This window comes from Pelodiscus sinensis, chromosome 2 (genome assembly GCF_052426305.1).
Source record: "Pelodiscus sinensis isolate ZL-2025 chromosome 2, ASM5242630v1, whole genome shotgun sequence".
Taxonomy (NCBI): domain Eukaryota; kingdom Metazoa; phylum Chordata; order Testudines; family Trionychidae; genus Pelodiscus; species Pelodiscus sinensis.
Window position 1 is genome coordinate 214,979,175 of NC_143053.1, and position 24,432 is coordinate 215,003,606.

General features: G+C 44.7%; 1 protein-coding gene across 1 annotated transcript in view; it reads right to left on the reverse strand.

Annotated features, from left to right (window-relative positions):
• LOC102456845 (putative acyl-CoA dehydrogenase 6) overlaps positions 1-24,432 on the reverse strand; it is a 118,988-nt gene that overhangs the window by 18,204 nt on the left and 76,352 nt on the right. Inside the window, exon 4 of the mRNA XM_006114488.5 lies at positions 5,759-5,865. Within this exon, the coding sequence (XP_006114550.4) occupies positions 5,759-5,865 (107 nt within the window). The remainder of the gene's footprint in view (positions 1-5,758; positions 5,866-24,432) is intronic.

A 24,432-nucleotide genomic window follows, 5' to 3' on the forward strand; every position in this document is an offset into this window, starting at 1 on the left:
TGTGCCGCTGGGGGTACAACAACTCATCTAGATATTTGTCGAGTTTTACAATAGGCTATAGTAAGATGAAGGCCTAAAACATAAGCCCATGTAGCACAGGCCTGGTCAGAGGCCTGAGACCTAGCTAACAGCTTACAAAACATGGCTAACAAAGCAAAGCTAAGCTGCGGGCAAGAGGCAAGCCCTTGATAACAAAACTTGGCACAAACTAGGCTGAGAGTGCAAAACACTCATTGGTAATAGGCTCAGGTGTAGACCAGTAATTCGTACTAGGTATTAATTGTAAAACAGTTATTGATACAGGCATAACGTGAAAGCACATGGCAACACCTGCTCATTAAAAAAGACCTTGGTATCTACACTCCCCACAGATACCGACCCAGGTTCAGGAAAGGGTCTAAAATGACAGTATGATGGATAGAGATGATCTAATCAAACCACAAGGTACAGGATGATGGGTGGTATCTAAGTAGCATCAGAGGGTGGCACCTTGACACGGCAGGAGTGATGTGTAACTTGTTTGTACACGTATATAAAGTGGTGTCATGGGAGGGTGTGGGGGGACAGTCTTTGGATGACCTAGGGGGCAGTGGAAATTTCCCATTGATTGAGTCATTCCATTATTACGGATTACATGTGCGCAGTGGTTCAGCAGAGTCTACTGATTATAACTGTTACTGTACTTTGCTTAACAATGAACCTGGCTGGGCATCTTCAATCCTAATGTGATTTGTGGTCTTTGGGGGCTCTCTTGGGGTCAGCCGTGGAGACTAAGTGCACAAGTTGACACAGCACACATCATTGATCACACACACAAGCAGCTTTCCGGTTATCATCACTGAAGGAGCCAGAGACCTGTGAGGACACCAAGGCAGCAAATCCTGATTAACTACACAGGCTAAAAATAAAGCACTAATTAATTCAGTGCGAACTAAAATTTCATACAATGACTTGTTCATACTGCTCTATATACTGTACACTAAAATGTAGCTACAATAGTTATATTCCAATTGATTTATAATTCTATGGTACAAATGACAAAGTACAGGCAGTCCCCGACTTACGCGGATCCAACTTATGTCGGATCCGCACTTACGAACGGGGCTTTCTCGCCCCGGAGGTCGAGGTAGCGGATTGCTACCTGCGAGCTCCGGGGCGAGAAAGCCCCGTTCGTAAGCTGCTCTGGTGCCCCTGGTCTGCTGGAGACCGTCTCCAGCAGACCAGGAGCACCGGGCGGGTTCCCGCGCTTCTGAGGCTTTGCCAGGCTTCAGCCGCTGCTGCCGCTTGTGTCCCGGTGCCTGTGGTCTGCTGGGGACGGTCCCCAGTAGACCACAGGCACCGGGACTGAAGCCGCAGCCGCGGGGGGGGGGGATCCCGCGCCTCTGAGACTTTGCCAGAGCAAAGCCTCAGAGGCGCGGCACCCCGCTGCCGCTGCTGCTCTGCTCCCCGTGTCCCTGGTCTGCTGGGTGGGGGGGCGCGGATAGTGTGCCCCCCCCAGCAGACCAGGCTTTTGTTTTGGACCCTGGAGCAGAGCAGCTGGGGCGCTGCGGATTGGTCCTGCAGCACCCGCTCTGGGCACTACTGGACCAACCCGGCAGCACCCCAGCTGCTCTGCCCCAGGTCCTGATTCAGCCGCTGCTGGTCAGTTTCAGCAGTGGCTGAATCAGGACGCCTGGGGCAGAGCAGCTGGGGTGCTGCTGGGTTGGTCCAGTGGCACCCCAGCTGCTCTGCCCCAGGCGTCCCCAAGTCAGCCGCTGCTGAAACTGACCAGCGCTGACTACAGGAAGCCCGAGGCAGAGTTGCTCTGCCCCAGGCTTCCTGGAATCAGCGCTCATCAGTTTCAGCAGCAGCTGACTTGGGGAAGCTTGGGGTTCTTAAGTTGAATCTGTATGTAAGTCAGAACATCTGGATGCCAGTTCCGACTTACATACAGATTCAACTTAAGAACAAACCTACAGTCCCTATCTTGTACGTAACCCGGGGACTGCCTGTAAGCAATTTTCCAGTGTGCTGTGACACTTTTTGTTTTTAAGTGAGGCGATATTTGGTGTGTGCAAGACCACTCAAAGTCTTGTAAGGGGTATAGTAGTCTGCAGAACCACTGATCTTGGCTGCCCTAAAGTCAATCAGCTTGGTTGCTGGAATATTTCCCTATCTACATGGAATTTCATGTGGAACACAGCCACTGTAGTAACATGGCCAGGGCTCCCTTATGCCTGATTGATCCTTGCTTGCCACTTGGAACCATTTGCAGCTAAGAAGTATAAGAGTAGACTTACACAGGGACCAGACCCTCCTACTCGCAGTACTGGGCAGGCACAGAGGTGACTGGGGGCCACCTCTGCAGCCCACATTCCCTTCCTCAGCTGCATTAAGTGTTCCTTTTCCTCTTCTGTTAAAGAGAGAGATCTCTTAAGAATAAAAACAGGTTACCTTTGATTTTCTGAAGTATTATTTCAAGAGTATTACGCCAATCAAGATAGATGATAACTAACACGTTTACCTAGGCAGAGAATTTAAATCACCAATTCTCTACTCAACTCCATCTCAAAATCAAAACCATATTTGGAAAGTTCTGATACAGGTTGAGACTCTCTAGTCTGCAGCTTTCTGGTCCAGCAACATCGATGGCCCTGGCAGCCCTGGAGGAAACAGAGCCCAGTGCTAGATATGTAAAAGAGTAGTCGAATAGCTGACTACCCGATAAGCTTAGGCTTATCAGATAGTCTATTCGCATTCTTCTCCCCCTTGCTGTGGGGGGGAGGAGCTGGTGCTGGAGGAAGCCAGCTTAAAAGCCAGTTCCCCCCAGCACTGTCTTCATGGTGCGGGGGCAGGAGGAGCAGCAGGGGAGGCAAAGGTGCAGCTGTGCTGCGGTTCTGCCTTTTAAATGTAGTAAGAGCCATCTGGAGTCCATCAGCAAAGGGGCTGATCGCCCTTGGTCCAGCTTGGGGACCAGTGAGGTCCCAAGGGTGCCAGACCAGGGAGGTCCAACCTGTATTGGTTTAATTTAACTAGAAAGGCATTTGTTAAAATAATTGGTGAGTGCTGTGTTTCCCCTGGTAGTTACTTCAAGTTAATTTACTTCTTTTACTGGAAATAAAACAACTGATAAAAACAGTGAACTCTCCAACAAGTACAGCCAATTTACTGGAAAGAAAACACAGTGAGGGGCACAGAGGGATTTAGACATGTAATTTCCATTAATGTTAGTGGGACTAAACCCCAAATTGTAACACTGAGTAATGTTCCTGGACACATATTTGTCTTTAGAAATCAGAAATCCAAATGTAATCTGTGTTTCTGACAGCACATATTCTAGAAACTAAACATTTCACATGTTTTTATTAACCAAGAAACTTCACCCAGCATATGATTTCATTAGCTCTATCTGCAGGAGAAATTTATACCATTGTAACTTCTACTAGTTCAGATGAATCACTGTAGTCTGTAAGAGAGCTGTGCGTTTATACTAACCATCTTTGTTTGTGTAAATTTTTTCAGTGTGTCCTCAAACAACATTGCTTCCAACCACTGAAGTACCAGTCCATTGTGGGTTTCTCTCCCACAGGTTGCTGAAGAAGGGGACTGTGGGAGTAGAAATCTATACAGGGAGATGTGTTGTATCAATCTGTTTTTTCTGCAAAGCACATTCCATTACACTGTTCAAGATACAGGCTGTTTTATGCATTGAAAACTGTTGAGGCTTGTCTACATAGAACAGTTAAACCAGAACAGCTATTCCGGATTAAATATTTCTGATCAACGTCATGTGTTGATGAAGCTCTTATTCCAGAATAATAGGTACTTATTCTCAATGGCTGTGTCTAGACTGCATCCCTTTTCCGTAAAAGGGATGCAAATTAGACACATCGCAATTGCAAATGAAGCGGGGATTTAAATCCCCCCCGCTTCATTTGAATAAACATGGCTGCCGCTTTTTTCCGGCTCGGGGCTTTGCTGGAAAATAGCGCCAGTCTAGACGGGGATCTTTCGGAAAATCAAGCCTTTTCCGAAAGATCTCTTATTCCTCTTAAAAAAAGGAATAAGGGATCTTTCGGAAAAGGCTTGATTTTCCAAAAGATCCCTGTCTAGACTGGCGCTTTTTTCCGGCAAAGCCCCGATCCGGAAAAAAGCGGCAGCCATGTTTATGCAAATGAAGCAGGGGGGATTTAAATCCCCGCTTCATTTGCAATTGCGATGTGTCTAATTTGCATCCCTTTTTACGGAAAAGGGATGCAGTCTAGACACAGCCCATCTGTTTTGTTTTGGAATATGAGCATCCACCTATGGAGTTAATCTGAAATAGTTTCACACCTACCTTCTTCCCGATTAACTTTCATATGTAAATATGCTCTTAATTTAGAACACATCCTTTAGGCACTGAAACAAGAAAAGGCATCTGACTGCAGACATTGCACTACAGAAAATGACAACATAACAAATTACATTAGCTCTAAACAAGAAAATAATCAGTACTAAAGGAGGCATTTTACACTGCACAGAGTGGTCATTGCAGGTGCTGCGGGAGTGTTGTGGGATTGTGCCAGAAGGTCGTATTGCAACAGTGCAGATGAAATGCCAGGGCTTTCGATACATACTAGCATTGAAACAGTGCAGGGCAGAATGCAACTGTGGGGAGGTTAGCTTTGAACAATTGCAATGGCAATCATGCTGGCAGTCCCTTCTCACCGTTCCAAGCACTTTGGGCAAGAGATGTGTTGCAAGCACTGTAGATGCTGGCAGTGTTCATTCTCCAGCACAAACAAGGCTAGTGAAGTAAAATTGAACAGGGGCAATAAGCAAATAAAGACAAAAGGGCAACCAGGAAACAAAGACAGCAAAATTCTAGTGTCCTTATGAAAGGCTGAAAATGATACGTTAGCTTGAAAATAATTTCAAGCATACAGTATTAACCTTTTCCTGTATTCCACAAGGTCTCTATCTGCCCTAACTTATCTAGATAGTGGAGTCAGCTGAAAAGCACAATTCACAGCTGGTTCTGCAGTAAAGGAGTCACTGTCTGTGAAATCATAGAGAAAATGGAAGAAAATCAGCATTATGGTACATTAATGCAGTTTCCAGCAGAATGCACAATGTCTTCCAATAGGCACCACTGCAAACAAGTGTCAGATCTACATCAAAAGGTGTTGCAAGTATTATGTCTACACCAGTAAACAGTGCTGCTCTAAGGCTACTTTCTGTAATATAGAGAGTTAACTCATTCAGGCTCTTCAAACACAAAATGCTTTTCTTCTGAATAGTTGACCACATTCAGCAGTGATGTAAATGACACCTTCCCGCCTTATTTTATAATCTCTTGTTAGTTGTGAGGAGTAACGTTAGTTCGAACCAAGGGGTTTGATTCGAACTAATGCGGCCCGGAGCGCACTTTCACTTTTGAAACAGCTGGGTTTCGAAACAGCTAATGAAGCTTGGGATATTTAAATCCCGGCTTAATTTACTATTTTGAATGCCTACATTTGCATCTCTAGTTCAAATTAGGGTGCAAGTGTAGACATACCCTATAATTACACCCCGGTTGAATTTAGCTCAAAGACTTCCATGGTGGTCCTGTTCCCTGGACAGACTTTTCTCACACTAGTCATCCTTCTTAGAAGTTTCCCAACAATGCCACAATAATAGTAGCAATGATGGGGAGCCCAGATAAACAGAGTACCAACACTTTAATCATCATGTCATCTAAGATTAGCTCCAGTATGTTAGCTTTAGAAATCCTAGGCATAATCAGTTTCCTTACTTGCAACATCTGACCCTGCTCCAGGTTCACTGACTCCTAAACAAGCCACTACTTCTCCAGCTATCGTTGGAACAAGGAACTGTCGTTTCAGCTCATCAGAGCCAAATCTGCAATGAAAGAATGGAAATACAGGCTTTTAAAGTCTTTTGAAAGGGAGTTATACGTATAAGATCTAGTCTCTCTGGGTGAAATGCACTCCACCCACCATACCACTTAACGAATTTCTCTCTCTGTGAAGGAGTGTTCACAGAACAAAACATACCCAGGTCTCCCAGTCCAAGAATGGGCAAAAGATCCTTTAAGCTCACATTCCAACCAATGGCTGGAATAGCAGCCAAAACAACTTCGTACCCATTGTATTGGGGGTGTTCATACCTGTGTAAATGGAAATCCAATGGCTTCTGTGCCAGTCTACATTAGGCTGTCATGAAGACTATTTTTGTAGTATGTCTTCTGTACCACTACTCATACTTCACACCCTCTAAACAGGGCTTGGTGGTACAGAAGGTCTTGTACTAGACTGCTGCATATCAGGTGATGTTCACCCACTATCAACACTAGTATTGCAGGTGTTATATAAGGTGTATTTTAAATGGCTTTAAAAAAAGTAATTCAGGGAAATTCATTATTGCTTCTCTTCCCATCACATCTCCCTCTGACTCTCCACCCATGCAGAGGAGAGGAAGTAAGCAAGCAAAACCACTGCAGCATCTTTTTCTGTAAATTTTATACACTCAACTTCAGCTCTATTTTGACATTATACAGCATATGTGAAACTGCAGTTCAGCAACTTTGCTATAGTATGACATTCAAGAAAAAAAATCTGCTAACTTGCAAGAAATTAAACTGTGTTTTAAAGAAACTGGCTTTATGAACAAGTAAACATGTTTTACAGCATTAAAGCATAAGTCAGGAGAAAAAACATTCAGTTTTTCAAGCAAAACTCCCACTGTATTGTCTATGTAAAAAAATTATGTTCAAACAAGCCCACTTTAACAAGCAGCACAGTAATTTATCTGTTGTCCCCATTACTACTTTCTGCTTTACCAATGTTTGTGTTCTTTGCAACTTTTATCAGCAATGAATTTATATTTTCATCAAAATCACTGAAAGAAATGTATCAGAATAAGGCCAAGAACAGATCACTGTCTACCCCACTAGAAACACCTTCCACTGGATTACAATTCCCTATTTACAGTTGGGTTTTTGTGCTATATCTGCTACCATGTGTTTAATCCCCTTAATATTGACTATGTGGATTTTGCAGTGCTATTTTTTTCATCAGAATGTGATGTGGGACTAAGTCAAACAGCTACCTGTATCAACCAAACTTCTAATCTCAACAAAATAACGATACAGGGATCGACCAAGGGAGGTCATTTCTGGCCCACCTACCATTGGTTCCCCAGCCTGGCTCCACTCCTGGCCCTGCCACAAGCCTATCTGCTAGTTCCCCACGCCAAGGCTCCTGGTTCTGTTGCAGCAGTCCTCTGGCACTCCGGCTGCTCTGCTGCCATCCCAGTCACACTCCCACAGCAGGGCTCCTGGCCACTGGCCCCCCTGCAGCTAGTCCACCTAGGTTCCCAATCCCTGTAGAGCTCCTGCCTCCAGCCCTCCACCAGGACTCTTTGGTTGAGGAACATCCATGGTCATGTCAGACCACGGATGTTGCTGAAGCAGAGAGTCCAGGTTCAGAGAGGTTCAACCTGCATTCAGGTTTGTTTGACAAAAACTATTTTCCATAAAGCTATGTTGATTGGCATTAATTATGCTAATATCTATTCATTCTTTATTGATCATATCCTATACCAGCCTTTCCATGATTTTTAATGCTAACTGGCCTAAAGTGACCCAGGTCATACAGTTCACCCTTTTTAAATACTGGCACACTGACTTCAAGGCAGGTCTTGCATTTTTCTCCAACTGAGGATCTGCCCTTCAACAGAGAAGGAAGGAAGGATGGGAAAACCTTTTAGGTCTGATGTGAGTACTCGCTGCCACTTTCACTATGCTGGTGCATATAGGTGCTACACTTCATTAATCTTGTTCCTGCTGATATCAGATCATATTAGCAGCCCCAAATACAGGAAAATCAAGAAACAGGATGTGGAATCTTTCCCTTTATACACTGGGCCAAGTTTTGTTGGTTTTATTCATGCAGAAAGATCTCTGGAGAACCCAAAATGGCTTTCCTGGCAGAGATGATCAACTGTGGCTAATTTTCATTCACCAAACAAAATACAAAAGTGAATATATGTTATTGCGGGGTTGGAATCACTGCCCATTATTAAAGCTGCCCAACACTTCCCATTATATGATCTGGTTTTCAATTGCTCATAACGTTACCAAACTTTAATTGTTTTGGGTTGATATTTTCAATAGTGTCTGTCTTGGCCCTGATTTTTCAGAAAGTTTCAGCCAAAATAATTCAGCTGTTTCTGAGAGAAAGATTAGGGAAAATACAGTGTTTTGCCATTAAAAAACTGACAAACTTTTCTTTGAGAAACTCTCATGCACCTGGAAAATGGAGTTGAAAGTTGGGGTGTGGAGGGTTATCTGTGTCAGGGATGTGTCTACTGTCCCTGTGAAAATCCATCTGCAATTGGCCAAGTAATAAGCCTTTATAAAACCTCAGTTCACACACTTTCAATAGAGATTTAGTACTGTAGCAGTTAACATTTCTAAAGATTCCATCTTCACTGAACATGTTCTAGCTCAGGGGTCTCCAAACTTTTCAGCCCGAGGGCCGCATTAACTATCAAACAGCAGTTCGGGGGCCGACTACACACTTGAGGTCCAAATAAAAAACAATCAAAACATGGATGTTGTTTTTAATTATTTATTTAATATTATTTTATTCAGTTATTATTTAATAACACATTCATACACTACACATGAACACCTGTATTAGTGTGAATGGTGAAACTGTTTCCTGGATGCCAAAATAGCAGACATTTCTGGCTTTAGATTTGTTGTCCCTAACATCAACAGTGACCTGAGATTATCATCGGACAAGTTTGTTCTCAAATTGTTCTTCACGTATTTCATTCTTGAAAATGTTTGTTCACACAGGTATGTTGTTCCAAAGATTGAAAGGTACCTTGATGCAAAAGTTTTGACATTAGGAAAGTCTTCCTTGGGCAAAAACTGGTAAAAACCCACCAGTCCTATTTTGAACTTGTCCCTAAGGAGGTCATTTGCTTGCAACTCAATGACTTCCAGCTGCAGTTCATCTGGGCAACTGGCCACATCTGCTTCAAATGGGTTTTGAAACAATCTCACTTCTTCTGCCTTTGAATCCAAAAAGGTCTCCACGGGCCGGATGAGAGGGCCTCGCGGGCCGCATCCGGCCCCCGGGCCGTAGTTTGGAGACCCCTGTTCTAGCTCCTAGCCCTGAGCGGACTGTGCATGCACCATTCCCACAGAGCAAGTGGATATGTTCTAGGCAACTTAATTCTAGCATTTCCTAACAATTTGAGTGCTTGACTTTGCTTAATGTTCTTTTAAAACCTTTTTCTGTGCGATATATATTAAAATAAACTTCCTTATTAGAACATTTTTTCTTCTGACACATTGTTTAATCTAACAGGTCCAATTGTGGCCATTAATGTTAACATAGTTACACAGAAACTATCCATTCTTTTTTACTCCATACTTGGTTTCCATGACATTCCCACACATTTCTGTTAATACTGAAGCTATGATTAAATATTATACAGTAGATGATGTTAAATGGGGTGAAATAAAAAAGTCACAGCAGGATTCAAATCCCATTACATTTTCTTGATCCACTTCTTAGTTCTGTTTATGAGCACTCATTTAAAAGCTGAAACCCTCTTAATTCATCTTAAATAGCAATGAATTTGCTTTCTGACAGATGTGATTCTTGTTGCATTGAATGAAAATATGTCTACTGTGCATCACATTGTGGTTTAATAGAGCTGATGATCAATCTCTAAAAGTGGGGGAGAAAAGCTGACAGTTTTCATTCTTGTTTCTCCTACTCCAAGGAAAAAAATGCCGTGCTGAAGTGAATTGATTAATTAGCAAGGAAGGAACATTTCTAATTAGGACTGACACTTTCTGACATACTGTTAGCTGCAAATTGTAGCTTTGAGTATGAATAGCTGCACTTGATTCTTTATACTACACTTGTTTGATTAAACCACATCAAGCTTTCTTGTTTCTGAGCTCACACGTTCAACTTGATCATCTAACCCACTTCAAACCAGATATGAAGTCTTCTGGGATAAGGTATCACTCCTATCACAAGTGGTGCAGCAATCCTAGTGAGATTAACTAACAGCTGAACATGAATGAACATCAGTAAATTCAAAAGGACCAAATCCTGACCCGAACGACACAGCTACTTTTAGTTACTCATTATCTAAGGAAATAAAAAAACAGAAAAATAGAGTCTGATGAGAAAATCTTAGCTACATCTGCATTATTCCACAACTTGTAACAATGAAAGTGATTTAAATGATTTTGCTCATTCACAGTCAAGTAGCATAGATACTAGTTCCAAATAGCCTACTAGTTCATATGAGAAAGCAAAGTCTGGCCTTTGTAATTGGCACGGCATACCTAACACAATAAGCCCTAACCTTCATGGAGTCCCTCTGTGTACAAATGTAATACACATCAATAGTATCACTACATTTTAACTACTTCTCAGCCACGTCAATTCAGACTGGAATTAATTTATTTATTGTAAGTGAATACAGCACCTTCTGGAACAAAGCCTGTTCAGTCAGAGGGTCAAAGGTTGGATGATTTCCATTCAGGCTCTATCAGACTGAAATTCTCAGGGCAAAACATAATATAATGTGACTTTTGTATGGGCATGTCTATATGTGAAATTTATTTGGGCTAGGTTGGTAACTGTCTTGTGTCCACACCAGTTGTGTCTCAATTACCGGGCCTCTTACTACTCCTTACAAAATCCACTTTGGAAGTGAATTTCCATAATAAGCTTGGCATGACCACATCTCCAATTTGAATTAACAATTCCTCCTCTGTCAGTCCTCCCACTGCTTTCCCACACTGCTTTGCCGCATACCTGGTCAACCTGTTTGTTTACTGAGTGACTGCTACAGCTCTTGACCAGATATCTCCTTCCTGTTTAAATGCAGGTGCTCCACACATTTAAATGGAGGTGCCCCCATTGCAATTCTGCTCCCAGACTCCAATACAGATCACAGAGGCATTCACTCCCATGTTTCTGTGCAGTCCCCTGCAGAGGCCCTAGACTTCCTTGAGATCTCAGAAAAGGAATAGGTCCAATCTCATATGAAGAGCAGACTCCAGATCACTAAGATAAATGAGAGGATACAGGACTTAATGAAGGAGAGGGACCAGTCCTGGAGACCAGGCCAGTGATGCACAAAGAAAAGTTGCCCCAGCATGGTGGTATAAATGTCAAGAGCAACAACATGGCCTCTGGGACAGCTTGCAAGACCTGTGTCTGCTATGAAGAGCTTGTTTGGACTTTTGCAAGGAGGCCACCCAACTCCAGAATATTGTGGAAACTGGATACCTCCACAGGCACTGACCAGGAAAGACGAAATTGCCTCGGACAACCAGGATCGCTTCACTTTACAAAACTTCCAGGCAAGATCCACAACAATGCCGGAGGCCCCGAATCTCATTCTGACTATGGGGGATGGAGAGAGAACTCTTCCTGTAAGCTTTATGTTCTATGTAGTACAATGCGCAAGGGGATTTAAACAGCTTTATTCCGGACAACACCAAAGTGTTGCCATGCTGGGTAGATGTGAGTTGGGAATCTCTCTCTTTGGATCAATGTCCATCTGTGCATGAATCTGAGGGAACCATATGCCCAATTATACATACTTAGTGCACTTGTCTGGCATATGAAAACACCTGCTTCAATTTCTGAGGGGAGTTTTGCAAGTATGATGAAAGCAGAATCAGACCCCAAATTAGGAGAGGCTTAAGCCAACAATATGCTTATTTTTTTCAGACTGTTCCAGAACTTTCTTTTAGGGTTGTTGTGGGGTTTTTTTTCTTTTGAGAGGGAGTTTTGACTAGTTAATACCTTTAGTGGGCTTTTTGTTATACTCAAAGTGCCCAGACTATAGAATTAAATGAGTTTTAAATGCAGTAATCGTGTCACGTCTGGTTGGGTTTTTTTTAAAATTACTTTTGGAGCAGTAAAGTATAGCTGCATCTTGCAGGAACCATTGAGGCTGGAATTGAGGTAGAGTGGTGTGTGAACATGCTATTCAGGATGACCTGTCTACCCTTACTATATCTCTCCAGGTTAAAGTGCATCACAGCAGTGCTTGTTATGACAGTGAGTTCTCTCATTTCTGCACTATTTGCAGTAACAAATTAGTCTGATAACATATTGAGGGGAGTTGTATTAAAAATATAAGAATGCATTCACTAATATTCATATAAAACGTAACAGTATATTTTGATTTCCACACATTGAGAACCTTTTTCTGTTCTGTTTCTACAAACATTGAGCTTTACTAGCAAAAACGCATGTGAAAATCAAATTTTAAGCTAAAGTGATCCAATACTGATTAGAAGAAAAATCCACACTATAGAGTCGATTGTAACATTCTAAATTAAAATTTGCACTGATCTATTTAGCTAGCAAAGTCTGTTCCTGTAGTGCTAATAATTTTTACTATTAGATATCGGCTCTTATATTGCACTCACCACCATAATTTCTGAACACCATCTAGTAGTGCAATAAGCAGCATCTTAGAGTCACACACTTTAATACCAGAGGGACAACCAGGTCATCATCACCAGAGACCACCCATAGCACCCTCCACCTGCTCACTAACCCAACCACTAGTATCAGACCGAAGTCTGACAGCACAGAGGACATTAGTTACGTGCTAATGGCAAAAAACAGGAGGAATTGAGATGAACCAATGCCCAATACCCTAGCAATGGCAGGGAATTGATTACATGAGATATACCCACATAATCCCAGCAAATGACTTGCACACCATGCTGCAAAGGCAGCAATTGCCAAGGTCATTGCTACACTGATCTCAGGGAGTTCCTTCCTGGACCCATAAAGTCCTAACACAAACATCTCTTATATGATTGTTCCTTCATCTCCAAAGTGTGAGGTGTGCACTATAGAGTTTCATGTTTTGGTAGGATTTTTGATTTGTTTTAATAATGATACATGTCATTATTAAAATGGCAAGGTCAGAGATATGCAACTTCACTTGGAGCAGAAGGTGGTAAGGCTTGTGAATTCCTTAGTTCCTGGGGTTTCTTTGCACGGCCGTGGGCTAACCCTCCTCTTCCCCCGCCACCACCACCATCGTAAGTTCTGTCTCCTGCACTGCTGAGAGTTCCGATGTATTAGAAAAGCAAGGATGTCAACCATGATTTTCTTCTCAAGCTTCAAGGAATGTTTTAGACATCCTGGGCCCAGATAATGGAGCACTGTGATGGGGTGTTTGCCCCACATTGGAGAAGGGATTAACAATGGACTCAGGGCCCTGTCACACCCTGTCCCAGAGAGGAGTAGTGGAAATGAATTCCCCAAGCAACCTAGAGAGGCGGCGCAGGAAGTAGAAAATTGAAGGGAGGCTTCAAAGAACAGCCAGTCTGTGGCCAGTGGGCTTACATAAAAGGAGCTGCAGGGACAGTTGCCACAGGGAGCTCAAGGAGTGAGGCCTGTGTTCCTAGTGGGCTGCAGGAAGCGCAGTACCTGGAACAAAGTGGTTGCTGGCTGGGACCAAGGGAACAGTAATTCCTGTCTAGATGCTGGGACTTGCTGGCTAAAAGTCCTGAGAAGCAGGCAAAGAATGAGTTAGGGAAGTGGCCCAGTAGCACTGAGCAAAGACAAAGGAACACTGCAGATGGCTACTATCTACAGCAGGGATGGGCAATCATTTTTTTGGGGAGCCACTCTAAGATTTTCATAAGTGGTCAAGGGCCACACTTTTCTGTGGAGGAGGTGCGGGGTCAAAGTTGGGTGCAGAAGGGCGCACGGGGTAAGAGACCGGGGTGCAGGAGATGGTGTGGGGTCTGAGAGGGCGTTTGGGTAGAGAAGGGGGTTGTGACCCGCGTCAGGGAATTGGGATGTAGGGTCAGGAGAGGATTCTGGTCTGGGGGAAGGATTTTAAAGAGGGTACACGGTCCGGGAGGGAGTTGTAACCTGGGGCAGGGGGGCACAGAAGGTTTGGATGGTGACCTTGGGGTGCAGGAGGGGCTGGGGTGCCAGAGGCAGGTGGTGGCTGGGAGGAGTTTACATAGGTGTCTCCTGGCCAGTAGGCTGGGCTCCCTGAAAATGCAGCCTTCATCCTGCACATGGCTCTCAACTCAGCATGGGGGAAGAGGCTTGCATTGCCCCTGTCAGTCAGGCCAATCTCTCAGCTCCGACTGGATGGCTGTTTCCGGTCAATTGTTACCCACCAGCTCTGTGATTATTGGGGAACCAGAACATGGTCACCTGTCAGCCTTGTGCTCTTGGGGAGTCAGGGAGTGACATTCATGGAAAACCATTCCCTTCCCTCAGGCCTCTGCTAGAATCAAAGACAAAGCAATGAAAAGGCCGGGGAAGACACACCTAAACTGCTTCAGACAAGGGTGATACAATTAAGGAAACACCCCAGCCTCATTTGCATTAAAGATGGAACAGAGGGACATCTCATTAGCATACAGAATGGAGAGCAGCTCTTCCAAGGCAGGAACCGCACTGAACTATGGGACACCGAAAGCAGAGAAGCAGTGCCTGATGGGAAATCCCTGCTCCAGATGCTAATGAACCTAAGCCTGCTCACACCCAAATTAGTCATTATCAGACCAATTCTAGTAACGATCCTATTGACATCTAAAATACTGAAACTGCCAAGTTGCATTGTGAGCTCGTTCAAGGAACATCACCCATAACCAGGGGTGATCAGTCTCTATTGTCTCTCCTCTTTCTCTTTGAACTATCCCTATAAAAACTCCTATCCTTGCCCCAAGAAATCTGTTCTGATACCTGGACTTAAACTGCATCAGTTCCATTGAGACTTCTTCATCTCCTGTCTGATCGTGCTGGGGGCTCTGTCCTGCTTTTCTCCTGCCCTCTGGACCCCCGGCTACCATCATCATCTGGGAACCCCGATCAGTGCAAGCTCCGTGGAGTGGTGAGGTCTCTCTCTCTCTCTTTCTTTCTCTCTCTCAACTATCTCTCTAAGCATAGCCTCCTGACCCTGCCCTGTGTAAACTGTTATATGGTTACCTAACATGTGTAATCAGCTTCAATTTAGATTTAATATTGTAATTGTTAGATTTAATATTGTAACTGTTTGATATCTATTCACTACTCAGAAATAAATCACTTTCATTGTTAAACTGGTTGCTTCTCTCTCTTTCTTTCTCTTTTGCTCACTCTTCCTTAAGGGGTGTTGTTTTGGCTTCCCCATTCGCTCTGCAACAACGCTTCTTGTACCCAAGCAAAAGATCCCTGTAGTGCCCAAAATCCTGTGGGGTTTGCTCATCGTGTGGTTTACCTGTGAATGACTGTGGTGTGAAAGTGGGGATAAGGGGTGCTGAACCTGGGGGCTTATGAGGATGGCAGCTTAAAGTGCTGTTTAATCCAGCCCACGGAGTCCAAAGGCACATGAGGGTGCAGTGTGGCATTGCTGTGAAACCCAGCCAGCTGAGTCCAGGGACATATGAGGGGGTCAGCTTGTGAGTGCTGAGTACCCAGTCCTCTCAGACGTGCTCTGATTAGTGGGTGTGAGTGTCTGTGTGTGTTGCTAAGGTGGGAAGAACCCCATCCTGAGGAACCTAGTTCCTGCAGGAGAGCTCCAGTGGGAGGGGGAATTGGCAGCAGGGAGAATTCAGCTCCATATGAGAGCCCAAGTAAGCACCAACAGCACACTGATAGAACTGTTAACCTTCCCCCAGTCCCATAAGGGTAACCCTGATAAATGAGCATACCCCAGGGTATTGGGCAAATCTGGTAACAAATTGGTGGAGGAACGTGGGCAGCACGTGATCCTGATCACGGGGTACTTGTTGAGTAGTTGCTGCAGAGTGGGGAAACTGAGGCACAGGTTTTTTTTGTTTGTTTCCTCTTTTCTCTTTCCTTTTTGTTGTTGTTGTTGTTTTTTAGTGAGCTGCTTCTATCATTTCTATAGACTACTTGGTAAAGTTCTGAGTAGTTGCTCCAGAGTGGGGAAACTGAGGCAGCGGCCTGAGTCAGGTTTTTTTTGAAGCCTTTTATTGAGCTCCTTCTATTATTCACATAGAATACTTGAAAAAGTTCTGAACTATGCTTGGAATTATTGTAGCTGAACTGTGCTTGGAATTAATGTGGTAACTAGTCAGAATTGTGCTTGGAATTATTGTAGAATTATTGCAGAGTTGTGCAAATAGGACTTAATGTGGTAAAGTTTCTGAATTGTGCTTGGAATTATTGTAGCTGAACTATGCTTGGAATTATTGTAGTACTGTGCATTTAGGAATTATTGTAGAACTGGAACTAGGAATTAATGTGGTAACAGTTCTGAATTGTGCTTGGAATTTTTGTAGAACTGTGTGAATAGGCATTAATGTGGTAAAGTTCTGAATTGTTCTTGGAATTATTGTGGGTAAGTTAAATATTGGGCTTGAAAGTAAATGTTTTAGAGTTATATTGACTGCAGGTAAAAGGTAACTAGTGAAATAAGGAAAGTAGAGATGTCTGAGAGAACCCCTTTGGCTGCTCGCTTGAGACAGGAGAAAACCAATAGGTTAGAGAGATGGGTAATGAAGAAGGGGAAATGTCCCTGGGAAAGAGGGTGCTTTAAGGGTGAGGATCCCCTGCTTGAAGCAAGTTTGAGCTTTGAACAATACTGCACAACCATTAAACCACGAGGTAGTGCAAAAGATGCAGCTGCTGCATGGGCATTGTTTTATGCATGTCTGGACATGGCTGAAATGGTAAAGGGAAGGCAGGAATTGGAGCTGGAGAAAAAGCAGTTACAACAGTGTTTGGACAAATGTGAGATGGATGGATGTGAATTTATAGCAGAAAAGCTTAAAATGGTGACTTTACTTAGAAATATGCAAGAGGAAAGGGACAAGGCCAATATGGCTGCAGAACAGTACAGAAAAGAGTTGTCTCACACTAAAATGTTGTTAGAGGAAGCACGAGCAGCAACTCGCTTTCTAGCAGATGAAAACAAGGCAGCTAAGGCAGCAGCCAGCCATCAGAAGTGTGAGGCAGAGATCAGTAAACTGCATGCCCAACTTAGTGCCCATAAGGGGGTGGTAGCAGCTGTAAGGTTAAGAGAGGACTGTGATTGGGAACCCCCTACAAAAATAGAAATATTCCCTGATACTGAACCCCAAGCCCCATTTAACCCCCAGTGGTCTCACAGGCACAATGTTGCCCCTGTTTCCACAAGGGAAGTTAAACACATAGTTGCAGGAGCTGACCTTCCCACAACAGAGCTGGTCACCGATGTAACAAGGTGGTCTCCTAGCCAGGCCAAGGCTATTGCTGAGAGGCTGGGACCACTGAACCGTGACACAGCTGTGGCATGGTTGGCTCGCATTTGGCAAATGTACCCCTCTGCTGATGGCATGGACCTTACCCAGTTGGCTCAGTTATGTGCTTCTCCTGGTGATGCAGATGCTCTGGACATAGGCATAGGTTCGTGGGAGCGGACTGCCCCTGGGCCCCGGGAATGGATGATAAGTGCTCTCAAAATATTACTGCCGGCTTCTTCCCTTAAAAAACTCTATATTCTGGAAGAGCAGAAACCTGGAGAGGCCCCTGAAGCTTACCTAATTCGCAAAAAGATGCTGGCAGCTCTCTCTGATTCATTGCCCCAGACAGAAGAGAACGAAATTATCACTTATCAGTATCAGGGACATGAATTGGTACAGAGCACATATGCAGGTCTGAATTCCCAGACAAAAATGAGCATGGGGGCTGTGGATTTGGAACACCTTACATGGAATGAGCTAGTGGCAAAAATTAAACAGGTGGGAGATTTGTTAAGAGAGACTGGTGTTTTAAAAAAACAGATCAGCAAAAAGACTAACTGTGAGCCTGTACAGGCTATTACTTTTGCAAATAATGGTCCCCATTCTGCCAGTCGCACTCCCAGTGGTAGTCCCCCTACTTCCCACCGTATTGGGCAGCGCCGACCCAAGGAGACCCTTAGGAATGTGATCTGGATGGAGCTAGTAAAGTTAGGGGAAGACATGAGGAAATATGATCGCCAGCCCCTCAGCACTCTAATTAATGCTTTGTCTCAGGTTACAAGAAGAACAGAGTTGATGGAGGGAGCCCCACTTCGGCCCACTGCTCCAGTGAGGAGTGAGTCCCCAACACTCACTCCCGGTCAAAACCAGAATCCTGCCTCCTCTTCTGAGTGCAGGCTTTCAAGGGAGTCAGCTGATCAATAGGGGTGCCCTGTTCCCCGTGGGCCTCCCCAGCTGATTGCAAGACTTCATTGTGACAGGTGGGGGAGACCAACTGTAAGGGCTACAGTGGGGAATCCAGGGACGTTAGCCCAGCTGCTAGTGGACACAGGAGCCTCAGTAAACATTCTGAGTCCTCGGTGGATCTCGGGAGGGAGACCCACCACTAAACAGGCTCAGCTCAGTGGGTGTGGGGGAGAAATCCAGGAAGCACCTGTTTGGCAGGATGGTCCCTTGCTAGTAGACAGACTACAGGGACAAGTAGAATGCTGTGCTCAGGAGGGAAATGACATGGAAAGAACTGGAGACACTTGGGTGATTCACACCAAGGGGCAGCAGAAAAATCCCTCAGAGGAAGCACACTGGAACAACAGAGCTGATGCCTTAGCCAAAGCTGCTGCTATCAGTGACCATACCAAAGACACAGACCAGGTGGAACAAACAGAGGCCGTAACTACTCAGGGAAAACCTTTAGGCCATGGAATAGATGCCTTAGAGTTAGGTACTTTTCAAGATGGGGATACAGAAATTCAGTCCTTAGCCAGGAAAAGGAAAGATCACACAGGAAAATCCAGGATGGAGCAGGTTGAAGATGTCTGGTGGGCAGAGGGTGCAGGCAGTGAAAGGCACTGGATAGTCCCCAACCAGATACAGGGGGACCTGATTCAATTTGTGCTTGATCAGGGACATAAAGGGAAACAAGACAAAAAAGTGCACTGGGGAAAACCTCTGGTAGTATGGGAATTAGGCCAACCAGTAATGTACAGAAAGTTTTCAGCAAAACAGCATTCTCTGACACACACCCTCTGCATGATTGTGAATTGGGCTAGTCCCAGTGTTGACCAGGTAGAAATCCTGAATAGGAAAAATGGGAAACTCTGGCAGAAATGGTTTCATTCTTCACAAATCAAAGAGTGGAAAGATAAACCACCTGACCTGCAAGGAATAGCATAACTGACTTCTCCATCCTGCCAGCCACCCTTCTTGACTAGCAAGAAGGAACAGCTTGGGGCTGTTAAAAAAAAAAAAAAAAATACATGTCAGCTAGGCTTGTCAGTGCCTACCCTGATGCTGAAGCAGGAACAGGCCAAAGAAGTACTGGACTTATTATGGCCATTCTTATATAGGCCACTATTTCATGTTCACTCTGTAATAATAATTCCCGATTCTCCCCGTATATACGGGGGGAGTGTGGAGTTTGTTTTCTCTTTTCTGCCCTTTCACAGATCCTGAACAAGAGCCATGACAGCCCACTGTTGCTTCAGCACTCTGCTGGCCCTAAGTATCTGGAGTCTGATGCTACCCAAGCTCTCAGCTGGACCTGTGATCCCCCTGAACCTATGGAGGTGCCTGCTTGCTGAAATGGGAGCAACCCCCTGGCCCTGCAGTGTCACTATCAATTCCATGCTATTGGCAACTCCTCAGAGTACTCCTGGGAAAGTGGCCAATTGTACACAGGTTGCCATCGGAGAGTCACTCAAGTTTTGCTATGAAACTAAGACCACACCGGACTCCATCCCCTTATTCTGTAAGCCGTTGTGGTCTCGAAAGAGACACCTGCCATCTGATGCCACTAATGACAGCCTTCCAGGTGGTGAAAGGTACTGAATAATCCTGGTTTCTTTAGAAGTTTGGGTACCAGCCATGCTGCAGCTGTCTCTAATCACACCCATCAGCAAGAATATCACATGGTTCCTTGTAAACTGGGAACCACTGAACTGGACTGTAGCGGGGCATGACCTGATTCAGCAAGGTCCCCCAAACGGGATTGTGGAGACCAAGCATTGGAGGAACATGATTGTTTCTTCCCACAACTGGGAAATAAAATCTCACTGTTCCTTTGATGTTATCTAGAAAGATGGGTTTGTTATTGTCTATTGTTAAAGCATGTGTGCGTGTAAAAACAAGACTGTACTAATTACTTTTGTAATTATGGTACTATTGTATTAATTAATGGACATTGGATCCAACTCATGGTGCCTTACATTAATCACCATTTCTGTGATATAACCACAATGGTTAGATGTAACCACAATTGTTAGCTGCGATAGCAAGTTTACTGTGCCTATATGGACTGTACAGCATCTCAAAGCCTACCCTGAGTTATACAAGGAGATCTCTCCCATTGCACTGGGAATGGGTCTCAATGTTATTAAGGGACTATTAAATCATCTCTCCTTACAACACAAGCTTCAGAAGCTCCAAACTCTGGAGATCTCTAGGCTAGCAGCTACAGCTGCAGACACAGGCCATCACTCCTGGTGGGAGACATTGCTTGGGTGGAGCCCCAGTGCAACTGGTCTTTTAAATATTATGCTTCACCCCATTGTGGTGATCATTGGTTTCCAAATTATACTAGTAATTGGTCTGATTCTACTGGTTTGCTGGATCCAACGACTGATGCGACAACTACAATGGATTGAAGACCAGACTCACTACCATGGACTAAGGATGTGATGGGGATACTTGCTCAGCGCAAGCACCCCATCAACGGGGGGACTTGTTACCCACCAGCTCTGTGATTATTGGGGAACCAGAACATGGTCACCTGTCAGCCTTGTGCTCTTGGGGAGTCAGGGAGTGACATTCATGGAAAACCATTCCCTTCCCTCAGGCCTCTGCTAGAATCAAAGACAAAGCAATGAAAAGGCCGGGGAAGACACACCTAAACTGCTTCAGACAAGGGTGATACAATTAAGGAAACACCCCAGCCTCATTTGCATTAAAGATGGAACAGAGGGACATCTCATTAGCATACAGAATGGAGAGCAGCTCTTCCAAGGCAGGAACCGCACTGAACTATGGGACACCGAAAGCAGAGAAGCAGTGCCTGATGGGAAATCCCTGCTCCAGATGCTAATGAACCTAAGCCTGCTCACACCCAAATTAGTCATTATCAGACCAATTCTAGTAACGATCCTATTGACATCTAAAATACTGAAACTGCCAAGTTGCATTGTGAGCTCGTTCAAGGAACATCACCCATAACCAGGGGTGATCAGTCTCTATTGTCTCTCCTCTTTCTCTTTGAACTATCCCTATAAAAACTCCTATCCTTGCCCCAAGAAATCTGTTCTGATACCTGGACTTAAACTGCATCAGTTCCATTGAGACTTCTTCATCTCCTGTCTGATCGTGCTGGGGGCTCTGTCCTGCTTTTCTCCTGCCCTCTGGACCCCCGGCTACCATCATCATCTGGGAACCCCGATCAGTGCAAGCTCCGTGGAGTGGTGAGGTCTCTCTCTCTCTCTTTCTTTCTCTCTCTCAACTATCTCTCTAAGCATAGCCTCCTGACCCTGCCCTGTGTAAACTGTTATATGGTTACCTAACATGTGTAATCAGCTTCAATTTAGATTTAATATTGTAATTGTTAGATTTAATATTGTAACTGTTTGATATCTATTCACTACTCAGAAATAAATCACTTTCATTGTTAAACTGGTTGCTTCTCTCTCTTTCTTTCTCTTTTGCTCACTCTTCCTTAAGGGGTGTTGTTTTGGCTTCCCCATTCGCTCTGCAACAACGCTTCTTGTACCCAAGCAAAAGATCCCTGTAGTGCCCAAAATCCTGTGGGGTTTGCTCATCGTGTGGTTTACCTGTGAATGACTGTGGTGTGAAAGTGGGGATAAGGGGTGCTGAACCTGGGGGCTTATGAGGATGGCAGCTTAAAGTGCTGTTTAATCCAGCCCACGGAGTCCAAAGGCACATGAGGGTGCAGTGTGGCATTGCTGTGAAACCCAGCCAGCTGAGTCCAGGGACATATGAGGGGGTCAGCTTGTGAGTGCTGAGTACCCAGTCCTCTCAGACGTGCTCTGATTAGTGGGTGTGAGTGTCTGTGTGTGTTGCTAAGGTGGGAAGAACCCCATCCTGAGGAACCTAGTTCCTGCAGGAGAGCTCCAGTGGGAGGGGGAATTGGCAGCAGGGAGAATTCAGCTCCATATGAGAGCCCAAGTAAGCACCAACAGCACACTGATAGAACTGTTAACCTTCCCCCAGTCCCATAAGGGTAACCCTGATAAATGAGCATACCCCAGGGTATTGGGCAAATCTGGTAACACAATAGGAGATGAGGATTGGGCTGGGGGTGGGGAGATCACAGGAAGACTCTCCCTGCCTGCACAGCAGAGACGCAGGGACTGGGTTTTAAACCGCAGCAGCTGTGTGCCTGAGGGTCACGGCAGGGGGGTCCGCAGGCTGGATCCTGTGGCTTGATGGGCTGAATCCGGCCCCTGGGCTGTATTTTGACCAGGTCTGGTCTACAGAGTCCCTGGATTGGGACTAAGGATGTTAAAGATTGACTGGTAAGCCTCACCATTAACGAGTTATCGGTTATGGTTAACCAGTGAGGGCTGCAGTAACCCTCCACAGGCCTAGCCTGCAACAGGCAGGGGCACTCCAGCCTGGCCAGAACAGCCCCGACCTCGGCTGGGTGCCTCTCCAGCTCAGCCTGTTTAATCAGTTAACTGGCTAAATGTAATGTTTAACCAGTTAACTAATTAAATGGGATTTTACATCCGTAGTTGGGACCCGAAGTATTGGACCCGAGGTATAGGCTTCCCTCTCCCTCCTCCCCCCATTCACTACTGAGGAAGTAGCTGAACTACTGAACTGAGTCACTTCACCCTTGGAAGGGGGAAAACATGGATGATGACACAATCTGAGGCCCGAGTCATGAAGAGGGCGCTGTGGTGCTTGGACTGAAGTGGGTCTACAGACAGAAAAAAGGTGGGAGAGGCACCTCCTGGAGAGGGAGACTGGCTGATGGAGTTAATCCCCATGACAGCCAGCAGGAGGCATTGCTGTATTGAGCGGTCTCTGTCACAAGCACTGTGATGTTAAGGACCAAGACCTTAAACTTGATGTGAAGCCAGTGACTACAGCAGAGAACAGGTTTGATATACTCAGTATTCTGTGCTGTTGAGGAGACAAGTTGCAGCATTCTGTACTAGCTGGAGTTTCCGAAGCACTTAAGGTTTCATTCCCAGATATATTGCAACTTTACCTATCTAACTCTTCTGCACTTCCTCCAATCATCAAAACAATGAAGGTAGTGTGCTCTCCTTCTGGAATGAGATCTTTATGTGTGTGGTTAGTTGTCTTGCTTATCCTCTTAGGGGCTGTTACTGCTATACATTGGAAAAACATTGTAAAATACAAGCCAAAACACTACAATGGAACAAAATTCTGCCCTTGGCTACCGATTTTTTTTTAAACTACAGGGAAGAGTTAAAAATAACAAAAGCCTGTTCAAATATGGGCTATCCTCTACAATCTTATAAGATATCAGAGGGTTATCCTTTACAATATAATAAATGAATAGTATAACAAATTAAATATAGTTGTGCTCAGAGTGATCCAAAGATACACTATAGATACTATATGTTGTTTTCAGGTTTCTGGTGTAAGAAAGGCAAAGGAAAATTCTCTTTGGAAAGATTTCCCATGAGTAACACTTTCAAGTGTTTTAAGTACACAGAAGGATCAGTATAAATCATGGAAGTATATCCTCATTTTCAAACTATGGGGTTGCTTAAACTCAAAGATGTTATTTGGAAGAGGAAAGGAGAAGATAGAATGTCCTTTTCCACAAAATTATATAGGCATCAATTGACTCTGTGCAATTAAGTTTTTTTCTTAACAATAGTTTAAATGACAAATTTACATAAATTTGGTTAGATAGGCTGCTGTGAAGAGGCAGCACTGCTATGGAACTACAGACTGAGCACGGACTAGGAGAGACAGACGAGAACTTCAGGAAGAAGACTTATTACTACTATTATCATGTAGACATCCAATAAGCTGGATTCACATGAGCCTATGGGCCAGATCTGGCCCCCAGCTTGCCTTGATCCAGCTCAAGAGGCTCAGGGCTCCCCATCTCCACTGTGGGGGGAAACAACAAGGAGTCAACGCTAAAGCCCCTGCATGGCTGGCTCTGCCTGGCAAGGGGCAGGAGTGGCTCTACCTGTTGCCATTCTCTCTCCCTAACCCCAGCTGGGGAAATGGCAGCACAGGGAAGTTCTCACCTGCAAGCAGTTCTCACCTGTTGCTCCCATTGGTTGGGAATCACACACACGAACCCCATACACTGAACCACTCATTTGTAGTCCCACTCCAAAGCCTCACAAAATCTAGTAGCCCTTCACCCCCAGAAGAATGAATATGGCACTGGAGGGAACCCCTGAGGCTCGGCAATTCCCCATGTAGGACGAGAGCGTGAGACGAACCCTGGTACCTTGAACTGCATGAGTGAAGTAAGTCTC